General features: G+C 38.8%; 1 protein-coding gene and 1 long non-coding RNA gene across 2 annotated transcripts; one reads left to right on the plus strand and one right to left on the minus strand.

Moving 5' to 3' along the window:
• Positions 1–740: 740 nt before the first annotated feature.
• Positions 741–1264, plus strand: LOC116734334 (uncharacterized). Its single transcript, XR_004342208.1, has 2 exons — positions 741–931; positions 1016–1264. It is a non-coding gene; the product is annotated as an uncharacterized LOC116734334 (long non-coding RNA).
• A 6550-nt stretch (positions 1265–7814) lies between these two features.
• Positions 7815–11845, minus strand: slc25a47a (solute carrier family 25 member 47a). Its single transcript, XM_032586099.1, has 6 exons — positions 11678–11845; positions 11067–11110; positions 10909–10980; positions 9394–9573; positions 8985–9249; positions 7815–8863 (listed from the first exon to the last, which is right to left on the minus strand). Exons 1-6 carry the CDS (start codon positions 11712–11714, stop codon positions 8550–8552), a joined length of 912 nt encoding a protein of 303 aa, XP_032441990.1. The 5' UTR covers positions 11715–11845; the 3' UTR covers positions 7815–8549.
• Between the last annotated feature and the right edge of the window lie 1239 nt (positions 11846–13084).

The following is a 13084-nucleotide window of genomic DNA, read 5'->3' on the forward strand; positions in this document are numbered from 1 at the left end:
TTCAGAGAAACGAGACTTACCAAGTAAAGAAGAAAAATGGTGGCTATTGTTTGTTTGCCACATTCCTTAAACTCTGAGAGAACATAGATGTAACTACCCTTGTGGACAAAGTATTATTTTATGCTTTCATATTCAGCAAGTTTCTAACTTGTAACTGTTTTCACTGAATAAAAAATATTTCGTTTGGATAAATGTTATCTGATATGTACTGTCACTAAAACAATTATCAGATTGATTAATTGACAGGTCCATAAAGAATATTTTGAAAAGGACTTGTTGGCACCAGTGAAATGTAAATGAAGTTGCGTTTGTGTTTTCCTTAAATACACTATTAATTAATTGGCACTGGTTGTTGTGAGATCTTTTAAACTTCATATACACAGATTCAGTTGCTAAACTCAAACACCAGATCTCAGTGATTTTTTTTGATGAATATAAAAGATAAATGAATGAAAAGTTGTAGATGTATTTTTTATGTTTTTTTTTTTTTGCTTTATGGTATAGACTCCAAATTCAGCTACTCACCCATTTTCTGCAGCACTTTCACTCAGTTCAGGGTCGTTTAGGTGGTTCAGGTCATTCCAAAGGTCAACGAGTTAGAGGACGGAGTAAACTTTGGACAGACTGTCAGTTTAACATAAACCAAACACAGAGACACGCACAAAAAAGGTACTTTGGTGGACCGTTCACTGATATTCATATCTGAGTGAGAATTCAGCGGTACCTGGAAAAACGCAAACGAAAACACATTCCAAGACAGAGCCACTGAAATGTGTCAGGATTCAGGTTGGAGTGAGGGATCTTTCCAGAGACGAGCTACGCGGAGGAGTTTGACAGCCTGACGCACCTGCATTGGATTCCGGTAACCAGCGGCTGGCTTCTTAAGAAGCGGTGGAACCACCAGTCATCGCTCGATGGTTACCACTTGTTGGTCAGACTCAGCCTTAAGTTCTCGCAAAATCCATGTTAAGTATTGTCCAGTCATTTTGTCCTTTTTCTCTTCGTTACCTCTCAGATCTTGATCCCACTTCCCGGAGCCAAGCCTGGAACTCCACCGGTCAGGCGCGTCTCGTTGGTTGGCACCTCCAAACAGTTCTGATCCGCTGCGGCCCGGGACCCCCGAACCTACCTGGACTCTCGTTCCCTCCTGACGTCCCCCAGTCTCAATTCTACCTCATTAAAACAAACCCTCGTAACCGTAAAAATCTGTTCTTCTGTGCGCACCTGCATGTGGGCAAGGAAATTAAAATCCAACATGACAAAATGTAGTGATCTTCTTGCTGTGAGGAGGTGCTGAACAAGGCTTTGGTAACCGATGTGTTGTTGATTTGAAACACTAATATCAAAATGAAAAGTCAAAATCGTTCACCACTACTCCTGCCGATCTCTTACAACAATTCATAATGTTAATAAATTAATTTGTTATCAATGAAATAAAAAGCACAGCAAATGAGCTCGAATACAAATTATTCGTAGTACAATGTGTTTTTTTTTTTACATTAGTGTGTCGGGTTAGTTTATCGTCAGGCAGATTGGAACATCACTTGTAATTAAGTTCCAACATATTGAAAGAACTGGGATAATTACATTACCTTTTGGTTTACCCTGCTGTCGTGTAATGTAATGCAAATGAAATTAACATCTAATATATAATAAATTCTCATTATGTGTTTTGACATCTTTGGGAACATTTATCTACTAAAAAAAACCAAACTTGGATGATAATGGATGATGTGTTCAGGATTCCTCTTTCTGTGGCCATACTGTATTTATCCAAAGGACAAAGAAAGGCGGTGCTGCTCTGATTTTAAGTGACTAAACTATTTGAATCAATCGCTAAAGACATTTTGTTCTTTAAGAAATGTTGTCGTGGTCGTCGACTTAACAATTTCATAAGATCTGGTCCAAATCATGCGTCAGTCACATTCTGGGTTATTGTGGTTACCTTTCATTATTAGTGACCTTAACATCCAGACTCTGTTTATGATTAAAGCGAAGGACCCACACTTTTCTGTGAATAAGCCCAACTTAACTTAGATGTCGTTTTTTTAGTTATAGCACAACCAGTCACAGTCACTTTTTCTATTCGTCATGCTCATTTATGGTAAAGCATGATTTTACCAATTAAGGTGAACTCTGCCGTCCTAAAAAACAAACTCCACCTGAACATGGCCTGGCCACATAACAGAGTTCTTGCTCAATATGTCCATTTTTCTAATATATTTTAACCATATATCTGTTTCAAAAGTATTTATTTATATTCCATATAAATCACCTGCAGCCTATACCATTAACAGCATTCAGGTGAAAAGAGGGAAGTTATTATGGTTAGATAAAGGCTTTTTGAGTTGAGACGATACGATTGCACACGATGCTACAGTACTGGTAACTTACAACTATTTAAATATGAGTAGAATGTAGCCTTTTGTTTTTGTGTGTGATGGGAATATGGCCAGGGCCAAATCAGATTTGTTACGGTTCATTTCTTAGGTGTAGCCCCGGCCTCACAGCAACTTGAAAGTTTCACAATCTATGTCAAAATTTGTCAGAAGTCACTCAACCACCACATAGTTTACAAATACCAGCTGATTAGCTTAATTGCTGGGTCTCTTGTGATGACATCAACCTAAGTAAACAAAACTGATTTAATTGTTTCCTCAGTGAGCTTTTAAAAACTTTGGATATTGTGAAATCCTGCTGTAGAATTGTATTAATCATTATATAGCTGCGTATTTATTTTGAATTAATTTATTATTATTATTATTATTATTATATTAGTTAGAAAATATTAAGCTTCTTTCCAGTGAAAAAGAAGCTTTTCCTTGTTATTATCTACCAATAAAATCTGTGGAATAAATGGCATTATACTGTTCTGCTCTAACATCACTCTGAACATATTTTCATACAGCATTATGCATATTTTACACAGGAATTAACTTGTTATTAATTACATTAAAGTTTGATTATATGTATGTTCCTCTCCATCCATCATGTTCGCTGTTATTTTTCTTTCACTTCCCTCCATCTCCTCCTTTTCCTCCTCCTCCTTTTCCCCCCATGTTGATGCCATCTGAGGTTGCAGGCCCAGGCTATCGAAGCTGCAGATTTACCCAGCAGCACACGTCACTGAAAGGGGAGCGTAGAGCTCCCGAAATAGCCCACAACAGCAATTGGGAAAACAGGGTCCAAGCGGTAGTAACCGAGGACCAGTTTTGATACCAAAGTGAAGCCTTCCAGGAATTTGTCAAGACTAGTTCAATGGTTCAGCCACACAGGTGGGCTGATTGATTCATTCATTGTATGTTTCAACCACACTGGAGGCAGCCGCAAGAAATATTTAAGACTTTATTTAAAAGCAACATTTTGATAAAGATGTGTTGCCTTTACATTTTTCTTTTTTTTTTACGAGTTACAACATGCTCAGATTGTTCAATTACTGGCACTTTGAGCAAATGAAATTGTTTTTCCTTGACCTAATAATATATGCCTTATGGCAATTAGGATCGAGTAAAATGGTCATCTGGGATAAACCTGAGCACATTTCACGCCACGAAAGTAGGATGCAATATCAGATAATTATACAAGTAACAAAAACAGAGGTATGTACAAAAAGAAAATGTGCTATTCACTAAAAAATTTAAACAAATCCTGCAAGAATGACTGACACGACTACTTTCAGCATTAAAAGGTGGAGGAGCAATTCTGTTTCTGTCAGTGAACCATCCCATAAATAGTTTCAACTCCTCAGATCTAATCTTTTAGAGTTGTGAAGGTACCTACACTGTAGTTTTTTTTTTTTTTTTTTTAGAAAACTCTCATCATAACTTCAGATTAACTTCTTCTCTTGCAGACGATGTTAGGAAACCCTCAAGATAAGAAGGTTTTTAAAAATCAAAAACTGCTTGTTTAGGTGTTTCTCAATATCTGTCCCTTTAATTATGCCTGATCCTGTTTGTTTTTTAGAAGATGACATTTTGCACACAAAGGTATTCCTCCTTTGAATCCTTCATTGTTTCTCCTATACCTCTTCCCCTAAAAACTTACAGTTACTCAATGTTGGGTCGTGAATCCCTTCTTTAAACCCAAAGAGAAACCAGAAATACTCACAATAAAAATTGTCCAAACGTTATGGCATATTTGTCATTTCATGCCGACCAAATGTACTTTTTTTATTACATTTTTCTTTCCCAAGCAGGAGACAGTCCTATTTAAAATGTCGCATCCTGGCAATATTCTGGTAATATCACGGCAGTAATCGGAAAGATTACGGCCATAAAATCTAAACACATGAGTGTCGCCTGTCTAGAATCACTGCTTTTTTTTATTTTATTCCTAGATTCCCTGGAATCAAAGGCAACCAGAAATCTATTAAAAACAACAGCAATGAGGTGTCTCTCAGTTCTGGTCATTTCACAAGCAGTGAGCCTGCAGCTTTATTGAATAAGATCTCTGGATGCTTGTATAATTGTGGGCTGTTTTGGATCCTGAGAAAAGACACGGAGGGTTTAATTAAAAGCAGCTAACAAAGACAACATTGAAGAGTTTTTCCCGTTTCACTGTACGCAGTGCTGTTCCTAGAATCTCAGCAAGTCTCCCATTGTGGAGAAGCCTGGTTTGTGGATCCCAGCACTGATTTGGAACTGCAATAAAGACGCACAGCTCAGCAGACCCTGTTCCGCTTTATGTATGGCCAAACTATTAACCCTTGCACATGAAAGCCTGTGAACTACACATAACCTCCTATAATTACTCTTTTAGGTCACTTCTAATTAACTGATGGCAACCATTATCTCTCTTAGTTGTGAGCTATGTCTTGAAGTTGTGTTTACAGTCAGGCTAATGAATTTTACATGTGCAAAAAGGAATTTGAATATGCAAAGTATCAAACCATAAAAGACACTATGTTACAGCATTTAATCCATAAAAAGACGCCCCACAGCCAGAACTCCTGGGCTCTCTCCTGACATGACCCTACCTCATCCATTTGGTAAATCTGTCGTTCAATTAAATCATTACAGTTGACTTCTTACAATAGATGTTTAGTGCTCCCAGGGTGGGATAAACCATGAGCCAATTACAGATGTAAAACAGATGAAATCCTCACTTTAACACATATTTCAGGAGACGTCTGTTCTCACGGGTTCTCTGAGAAAAAAAAAAAAAAAGACAGACAAAGTTTTTGTTGCAGTAATAATGTTTGTGGGCCGCTCAGAGTGATGGCGGTTTCATTAAATCAGCTCTTAAAAATGTTTCCAGGATTCCCCTTGATGTTGCTACAGTGTGTTTGAGTTCAGTAAATAACAGGGTTGTTTGTCTCTCTGTCTCAGTTTGGGAGAAACTTGAATAAGATGATGGATGGTTTTAGGAAAGCTGGAACTGATGTGATATTTTTCAACTGTGAAGTCCTAAGATAACTTGAAACCTCAGCTCGACATCCCCCCACATGTATTGTTCTCCTGGTTAGGATGTAAGGGAGCCTTAAAGTAGATTCCCATCCCGTTGCAGCAGCATTATCTCATAATTTCATCATCCTCACTGTGCAAAATTATCATGGCTCCATGTCCAGCCTTGTTCAGTCGTTTCAGACCTGTTTTTTTTTTTGTGTGACTGTGGAGAAGCCTGGTCTGAATGCAGATACAGGCGTATCTTTGCAGGCTTTTCCTGATCTGATTAAAAATTCCTTGCAAATGTATTTGGCTACATTTTCTCACAAAATAACCATAGAATTTTACAGTTGGAACCAGAAGTTTACTTATATTACATTAAAAAAGGAACACATTGAACTTTTCCCCCCTCATTTTCTGAAGTTAAATCAGTCCAAATCTTTTGTGTTTTATGTCAACAGGGACCACCAAAATTATTTCTGTTTACTGAATGCCACAATAATAAGATTTATGTATTAACAACATCATGATCGGAAGTTTACATACAGAATGATTGCTATCTCTTTAAACAATGAGGGAAAGCCCAGATAATGATGGCATGACTTTGGAACCTTTCTTGATTGGCATGATGAGAAAATCAAAAGCAATCAGTCACAGTATCAGGAAGAGAGTGGAGTCTGGATGGGAGCAACATCCAGATGGCTGAAGGTGATTCATTCATCTGTTTAAACAATTGTACCTAAGGACAGAGATAATGGGAAAGTCCAACCAGTTCTGTGTCTCAGAGATAAATGTGTTTTGGTCCAAAATGTGTAAATTGACCCCAGAAGAAAATTCAGGGGAGCTGGTGCTTATCTCAAGTGGTCAACAGCCGAGTCAAGTTGAACCTTGGCTGCGAAAGGTCTTCCAATTGGATAATAAGCCTAAGCACACGGGCAGAGTTGTTGTAAAGTGGAGAAGGACAACAAAAGTTATGTTTAGGTGTGTCCATCACGAACCTCCGATCGCAATCCTACAGAGAATTTGGCACGAATAAGCAAGGCGGCCTGTGAAACCGTCTGAGTTATACCAGTTCTGTCGGGAGGAATGGACCAGAACTCCAACAAACTATTGTGAGAAGCTTGTGGATAGGAAACGCAAACCGACATTAGAAAGACTAAAGTTACAAAGCTCACAGGAATTTAATTCACAGTTTTATGACAATGTGAGATGTCGAGTTCGCAACATCTCACAGAGGACTGTTCAACTCATTGTGAGTAAATGGCAAAGATGCAAACTCGGCAAGATGTGGGTGTCCACCTAAACCGGGAGAACAGGCAAGGAGAGCTTTATTGAAAACAGCAGCTAACAGGCCCATGAACACACCATGGTGGTGGCAGCATCTTGTTACAGGGAAGCTTTTCTTCAGCAGGTGCAGGGAAAAAGGTTCGAGTTGATGGTGGAATGAATGGACCTAAACAAAAGGAGATTATTTGAGATAATGTGTTAGATGTTGCCAAAGACTGTAGACTGGGGTGTAGGGTCACCTTCCATCAGGACAATGACCAAGAGATACAATAAAACAGTTTGCATTGTGAATTCAAAGTCTAGACCAAAATCAAACTGGAAATTTGTGGCAAGACGTCATGTTGACATCCTGTCTCTGTTCAGTTTGAGAGATATACTCCACAAGACCTGCGGCTGCAAATATAAATATTTAACATAAACCTAATATAAACCTAATAGACATGGAAATACATGTAAAACAAGTATTTATTTATTAGGCTGACTGGTTTGAAATGACAGTAGCTTAAACAACCACTCACTGTAGAAAACCAGCGTTCCACAGAAAAGTGCAACTTTTCTGAGGCAGACAAAAACCCCTGCCGGCCCTGACAGGTGAGAAAGCCATTGTCTTTTCCAAGGATAATTGTAGTTAATACCTGTGAAAAAATTTTTATATTATTAATTAAAAAAATATAATAATAGACAACTGATATAGTGCTATTTTTAGTAAGCTATTTTATTCAAAAAGCCAGAACAAGTTAATCCATATCTGAAGCTCAGAGGCAGGCTTGTTACAACAGACATATTAAATGTTGTCTTCAGGCAAGACATGTGGCGTAAGAAGAGAGATCACTAGTTTGATATGCAATTAAAGTAAAAGTCCTTCATAAATGTTCTAACTATGCTGTAGAAAAAAATGAAAGCATGCACTCTGGAAAAATGCATTTCAGTCGCTTTTCTTTCCATCATGGTGTGTGTTGGCATGGCTCAGCTGCTTCTCCTTTTATCTTCTGACTGCAACATATTTGATATTCATGACTGCAGAACCTCCAAAGACAGACTAAGTGTTTCCCTGCTAAATATTTCAATTTCTGCTTGTTGACATCTTGAATGTAGTGTAAAACTTCAGTGCATTCTTCCGATGCATTAATAAAGAGGTTCACATAGTATTGCCAAGCTTTATTGTACAAGGCATAATACACATTCATTGTAGTAATAAAAAATAAATAACAAGTTACGCATTTCCAACATTTAAAGAACCCTGGCTTGCCCTTGCCTTTGTAACAGAGTCCACTCCCTTACACCAAATAATATATTACTCCAGTAGTAAAATGAAAATATTAATACGAGTTTAATCCATTGATTAGACAGCAGATTTCCTTATTAGGCTTAAAAAAGAGGAAACACTTGCTGTTAAAGCAGAATCTACGCCCCTAGTTTTAATGTAGTTCAACTTATTACAACCATTTTGAATATGTCTGAGTCACTTGTAACATTTTGCTTGTGAAAAAGCAGTGGAAGTAAAGCATATGGCCTGTTTAGGGACGGACGTCTAATACTGTCCAAACAAGGACAGCTGATTCAAGTCACTTAATGGTTGTGAATGAAGTTAAACATGTCTCAAGTTGTGGAAGATTGAGGACATGTGATGCTCTGCTCTGCAGGCAAACAGCAAAATAATATGTCGTAACAATCAGGTCGAGGATGCCATCTAGTGGCCAGACAGAGACACATACAATCTGCTAACAGCAACACTTCACTGATGGAATTTCTCAAAAACACACTAACTGATGTATTTTTATTTTTGAAAGCATGATATGTAACAGTTTTAGTGATCATTGTGGAGACAGTCACTCCTGGAAAACTAAATATTTAGCACTGGGTCAAACGGAGGTTTTCCTATTCCAGCCTGACAGGAGGCGAGTCAACGCTTTCCGGTCCAGTCCGAAGAAAACCAGTGAGAACCTCGTACGTGGAAAACACCACCATGTTCACTGGGAATGCACGCAGGCAGTTGATGCCCAAGCTCTTGAAGAAAACCGCGGCTCCCTCGGCTCTCGCCGTCTCCACGACGCAGTGGAAAAAGCCCTTGTACTGCTTCGGCCCTCGCACTCCGTCCATCTGCAGACGAGCTTTAATCACATCCATGGGCGTTCCGACAAACCATCCTGCCATTCCTGCCACTCCTCCAGCCAGCATCACACCAGTCCAGTCTAAGGGAAACAAAATAATATCATTACATCTTTTTTTTTTTTTTTAAGCGTTCCTACATTTTGATGGGATTCTCGGATTTGAAATGCCTAACAAGGTTGGAAGAAGCTGCCTTTTACTCACGTAATTTCTTATTGCTGCCGCCTGACATCCACTCGGAGACGGTCGCATAAGTCAAAAAGTAGGTGGCATATGACGGGGCGTCTCTCAGCATGAGCGGCAGAGCTCCTCTGTAGAGCCCCTTGAGCCCCTCTTCTTTGACGATGCTCAGCAGGCAGTGAACCGGGCCGCGGTATTTTGGTCGGAGCTTGTTGGCTCCTTCCCGCGCCGACTCTGTCTGACACTGTAGACGTACTTTCACTATATCACCTGGAGACATGACTGATATCTGTAGGAAACAGATCGGAGGCGCAAGCTTAAAACACCCCAAATGCAGATACATTTGTTCAGTTTGTGTAAGGATATGTTTACTAGTAAGATTAATAAGACGCAAGGTAGGTTGTGAACCTGTTTTGTTTTGTTTTTTTTTAACCTGAGCTACGCCGCCAACCATCCCAGCCAAGAAGATTTCCAGTTTGGTGTTTGGACTCCAGTCAGCTCCCCTTGCCTGCTTCATGCACTGCAGGCAGTTCCTGTAGGTGCCAAACACCACTGAGGACGTCAGCGAGACTGTGGTCAGGGGAAACGACATGCCTTTGAAGAAGCCGTGCACCTGATCGAACGACGGACGGAAAAGAAAGACAAAAATCTTTTACTTCATTTTGTTTGTTCCGACAATTGCGCTGCTTTGCAATTTTGCTTAATCGGGGTTACAGCGATTTACTCCGCTTACGATTCAAACTCAGAGGTTCACATACACTTCTTCGGTATTTTGGTAGAGATGCATTTTAAGTTACACGACTTTGGTCGAATCGTTTTTGCAACTGTTTCACTATAAATTTTCTAAAAAGATGGCCCACTCTTAATGACAAAACTGGTGTAGAGTAACGTTTGCAGCCCGTTTGGAAGAACCCAGCTTCATCTTCTTTACAATCGGTATCCCGTTTTCGCTCTCAGGATCTCTTGATACTTGATTGAATCCATTTTCCTCTTCATACGCTCGATGTTTTCAGAGGAAGTACAGCCAAACACTTTATAAAACAGAATCCACAAGGTGTCCTACTTCAAGAACAGGTGATGTGCAAATGTGTGCTTTCAAAAAGGATTTACAAAATAACTGAGTCTCCAGGATTTAGTGTTGAACTTGAAAAAAAAAATCCTTGTAATTATTTTAGTTGTTAGTGTTACTTACATATGCAGGTTCTTGTGTAAGTAGTTCAATTAAAACACCTCAATCTCATTAAAATTTTTTTCAATTTACCAAATTTGCTGTTTTAGGTTTAAGTCCAAGATCTTAAGGTGTAACTGCAAATGTAGTTGTAATTAATCAATATCTACAATTAAGAAAATAGTTGTTGCTTCTTTTCTTAAGCAACAATTATTGCTTGTCGGTTTTAAATAAATAATTTGTACTGCTAATGAATCTACAGAGTGGACCATAAGTTTCCATACATAGGAGAATGTTAAATGTATATTTCGTTTATATTTCAGATACCCAAGAAGATGCGTTTGACAAAAGAGCAAAGAATTGAAATTATACTGAAGGCTGGATCGGGAAGCAGTCGCGTGGCTACACAAAACTTCAACAGAAAACATGGAACGAGCATCACACACACGACACTGTGGCAAAACTTATTTGCAAGTTGCAGAAAACTGGAAATGTTGCAGATCCACCACGCAGCGATTACACAGAGTCCCACAAAAATAAAAACGGTTGTCCAATATAAAATGTTTATTTTTTCTATGTATGGAAACTTATGGCCCACCCTGTATGTAGGATTTTTGTGTAAATACTGCTATACAGTAAAATAACAATATTTCGTACTCAAAGAGAAATTCTCACAACGGCCTACAGAGAACCTTCAAATCCGTGTCACTATCAGGTCTAATTAGATTTACTCTAATCTAATCACTTTGTCTGTAAATGTCCTGGAAATAATATACTTACCCCTTCTTTTGATATGGTCTCCAATACACACTGATACACTCCTGTGAACTCTTTCTGAGTTTGGATTCTGACCTACAAAGGTTAAGAATAACATAAAAATGTGAAAGCTGTAATCTAGAAGTCATTATTGTGCCATCAGTATCTGAGCCTTACTGTACCTTCACAGTGTCCAGAGGGAAGCCCACGGTGACCCCACATGCCCCTGTTGGTTCGGACCAAGGACAGCACACAGATATTGTTTTCCAAACATCGCAATCATACGAAACAGATGCAAAGGAACGTGTACTCATAATGGCAGAAGCAACAAAGGTTTTCCATTTGGAATCAAGCTGTTATTAATTCAGCTTAACAGAAACAGTACGAAATGCTGACTGACAGATGACTGCATTGTTATATCTGCCTTTATATATATATTCCTTTATTTAATCAGGTAAACCCCGTTGAGATCTAGATGTCATTTTCAAGAGGGACCTGAGCAAAAAATTTGCAATACATAGCAACCTGGTTACAAGATAAAAACAATTAATACATATGCACAAGTATAAAACAATAAAAACAATTTAAAAACAATGCAACGCCAAACCTGCACAGGTTTAAAACTAGCTTAAACAGGAAGAAAGTAATTTTTAAAAAAAGACGTCGAGTCATAACTAATCTGATCTTTGCATATGCCGTTTCGTGTTTATCACACACTGACAGCGGCTAGCCATTTTAGCAACTGCACTAAACGCTAACAAGCCAGCGTGGCGAGATTAGTTTCATCCATTACCTGCAACAGATCCGGACACGAAGTCCACGATATGCATCTTGTCGAGTGATCAAGCCATGTGTACACTGAATACTCGACCGGTAACCTTGACTGTTTTGCCGTTACGTGACAGCCGGTGTTGTGTCGCATCAAGCGTCGAGATGTTTCCAAAATCATTTGCGCTTCTTCGCGGTATTTTACGGTTACTTTTCAACGCCACGGCGCATTCAAGTTACATTTTACAATCCCAATCTCCAATCTCCGGACTTGATATCAAAAATAACCCCCAAATCAAATAAACTACTATTTGAATTGATATCACGGACCATTTCAAATTGTAAATATTTAATTTTTAGGTCAGTAAATTTCAAAACATCTCTAGAAATGTGGATACAGTTGTTCAGGCATCTTGAATTCAGTTTGTTTTGTTGCTGCTGAATAGTAATTGACCAGATGCAAAGATTTTAACAACTGAATTGAATAAAAAATGACATTGTTATTAAATTGATATATTTCCTACTAAACATGGCAAAAAAAAATCTCTTTAGATGGTCAGAAGGAATAAATAGCATTGTGTAGACTTTACATTGTTCATATCAAGTATTCTGAAGACTTCCATCCTGAAGAGGACACAGTAGAGCCAGTACTTCCTGGTGATTCTCAGGAAGAACAATTTGAGTACTGAGCTCTTGGTGTACTGAATCGCTGCTCCATGGAGCCAGTGTTCAGCCATGGCTTCTCACTGTGGCTCTCCAGTGGCACTGCGGCAGAGAGGAAGCAGCTCCAGAGGGTCATCAACACAGCAAAGAGACTGACTGGCTGCCCTCCTCCATCTCTGGAGGAAGTTCTTAGGGACCTGCTGCCTCCAGAAAGCCAACAGCATAATCAGGGACCCCTCACACTTGGTCACCACCTCTTCCAACTCTTACTCTCCAGGAGGTTGTGTTGGTTTGTTTCCACTATATTTTACATTTATTTTAAAAAAATTATTTGCAGTGCTTTGGATAAAGAAAAAAAAAAGACAATAAAGGGATTCTGATTCTACCAGTGACTTAGTCCAAGCAGTATGCAAACATTTGCATGTAACATTTATATTTAGCATGTAAGCTAAAATGAGCTAAAATGCTGCTACTAGGATGTGGCTTATCACAGGCGCATTGACTAATATTGAGTTACTTCATTTAGTATGTAAAGCTTAACATTTATATTTAAAAAAATTAGCTAGAATGCCAACATCAGCTTAAATGCTACCATTAGTCTGTGTGCTATCACTAGCATGTTGACCTTTTTATGTTGGTGCTACCACTAGAACGTGTGCTATCTCAAGCATGGGAGCCTATGTCCTATGCCCTTTATTTTGTAGGGTATGTGTAGATCTTATTTTGAAAATCCAGTTGTCAGTTTAGACTGTCCAAGTCTCACGAGTCA

Source organism: Xiphophorus hellerii, chromosome 15, assembly GCF_003331165.1.
Source record: "Xiphophorus hellerii strain 12219 chromosome 15, Xiphophorus_hellerii-4.1, whole genome shotgun sequence".
In the NCBI taxonomy this organism is placed as follows: domain Eukaryota; kingdom Metazoa; phylum Chordata; class Actinopteri; order Cyprinodontiformes; family Poeciliidae; genus Xiphophorus; species Xiphophorus hellerii.

Bases quoted from the DNA above. Each gene is read 5' to 3' on its own strand.
- slc25a47a (XM_032586099.1), bottom strand. From the start codon at position 11,714: ATGCATATCGTGGACTTCGTGTCCGGATCTGTTGCAG. The intron at 11,111-11,677 runs GTAATGGATGAA...CCGAACCAACAG, and splicing joins CGTGTCCGGATCTGTTGCAG to GGGCATGTGGGGTCACCGTG. The intron at 8,864-8,984 runs GTGAGTAAAAGG...TGTTTCCCTTAG, and splicing joins CGGCAGCAATAAGAAATTAC to ACTGGACTGGTGTGATGCTG.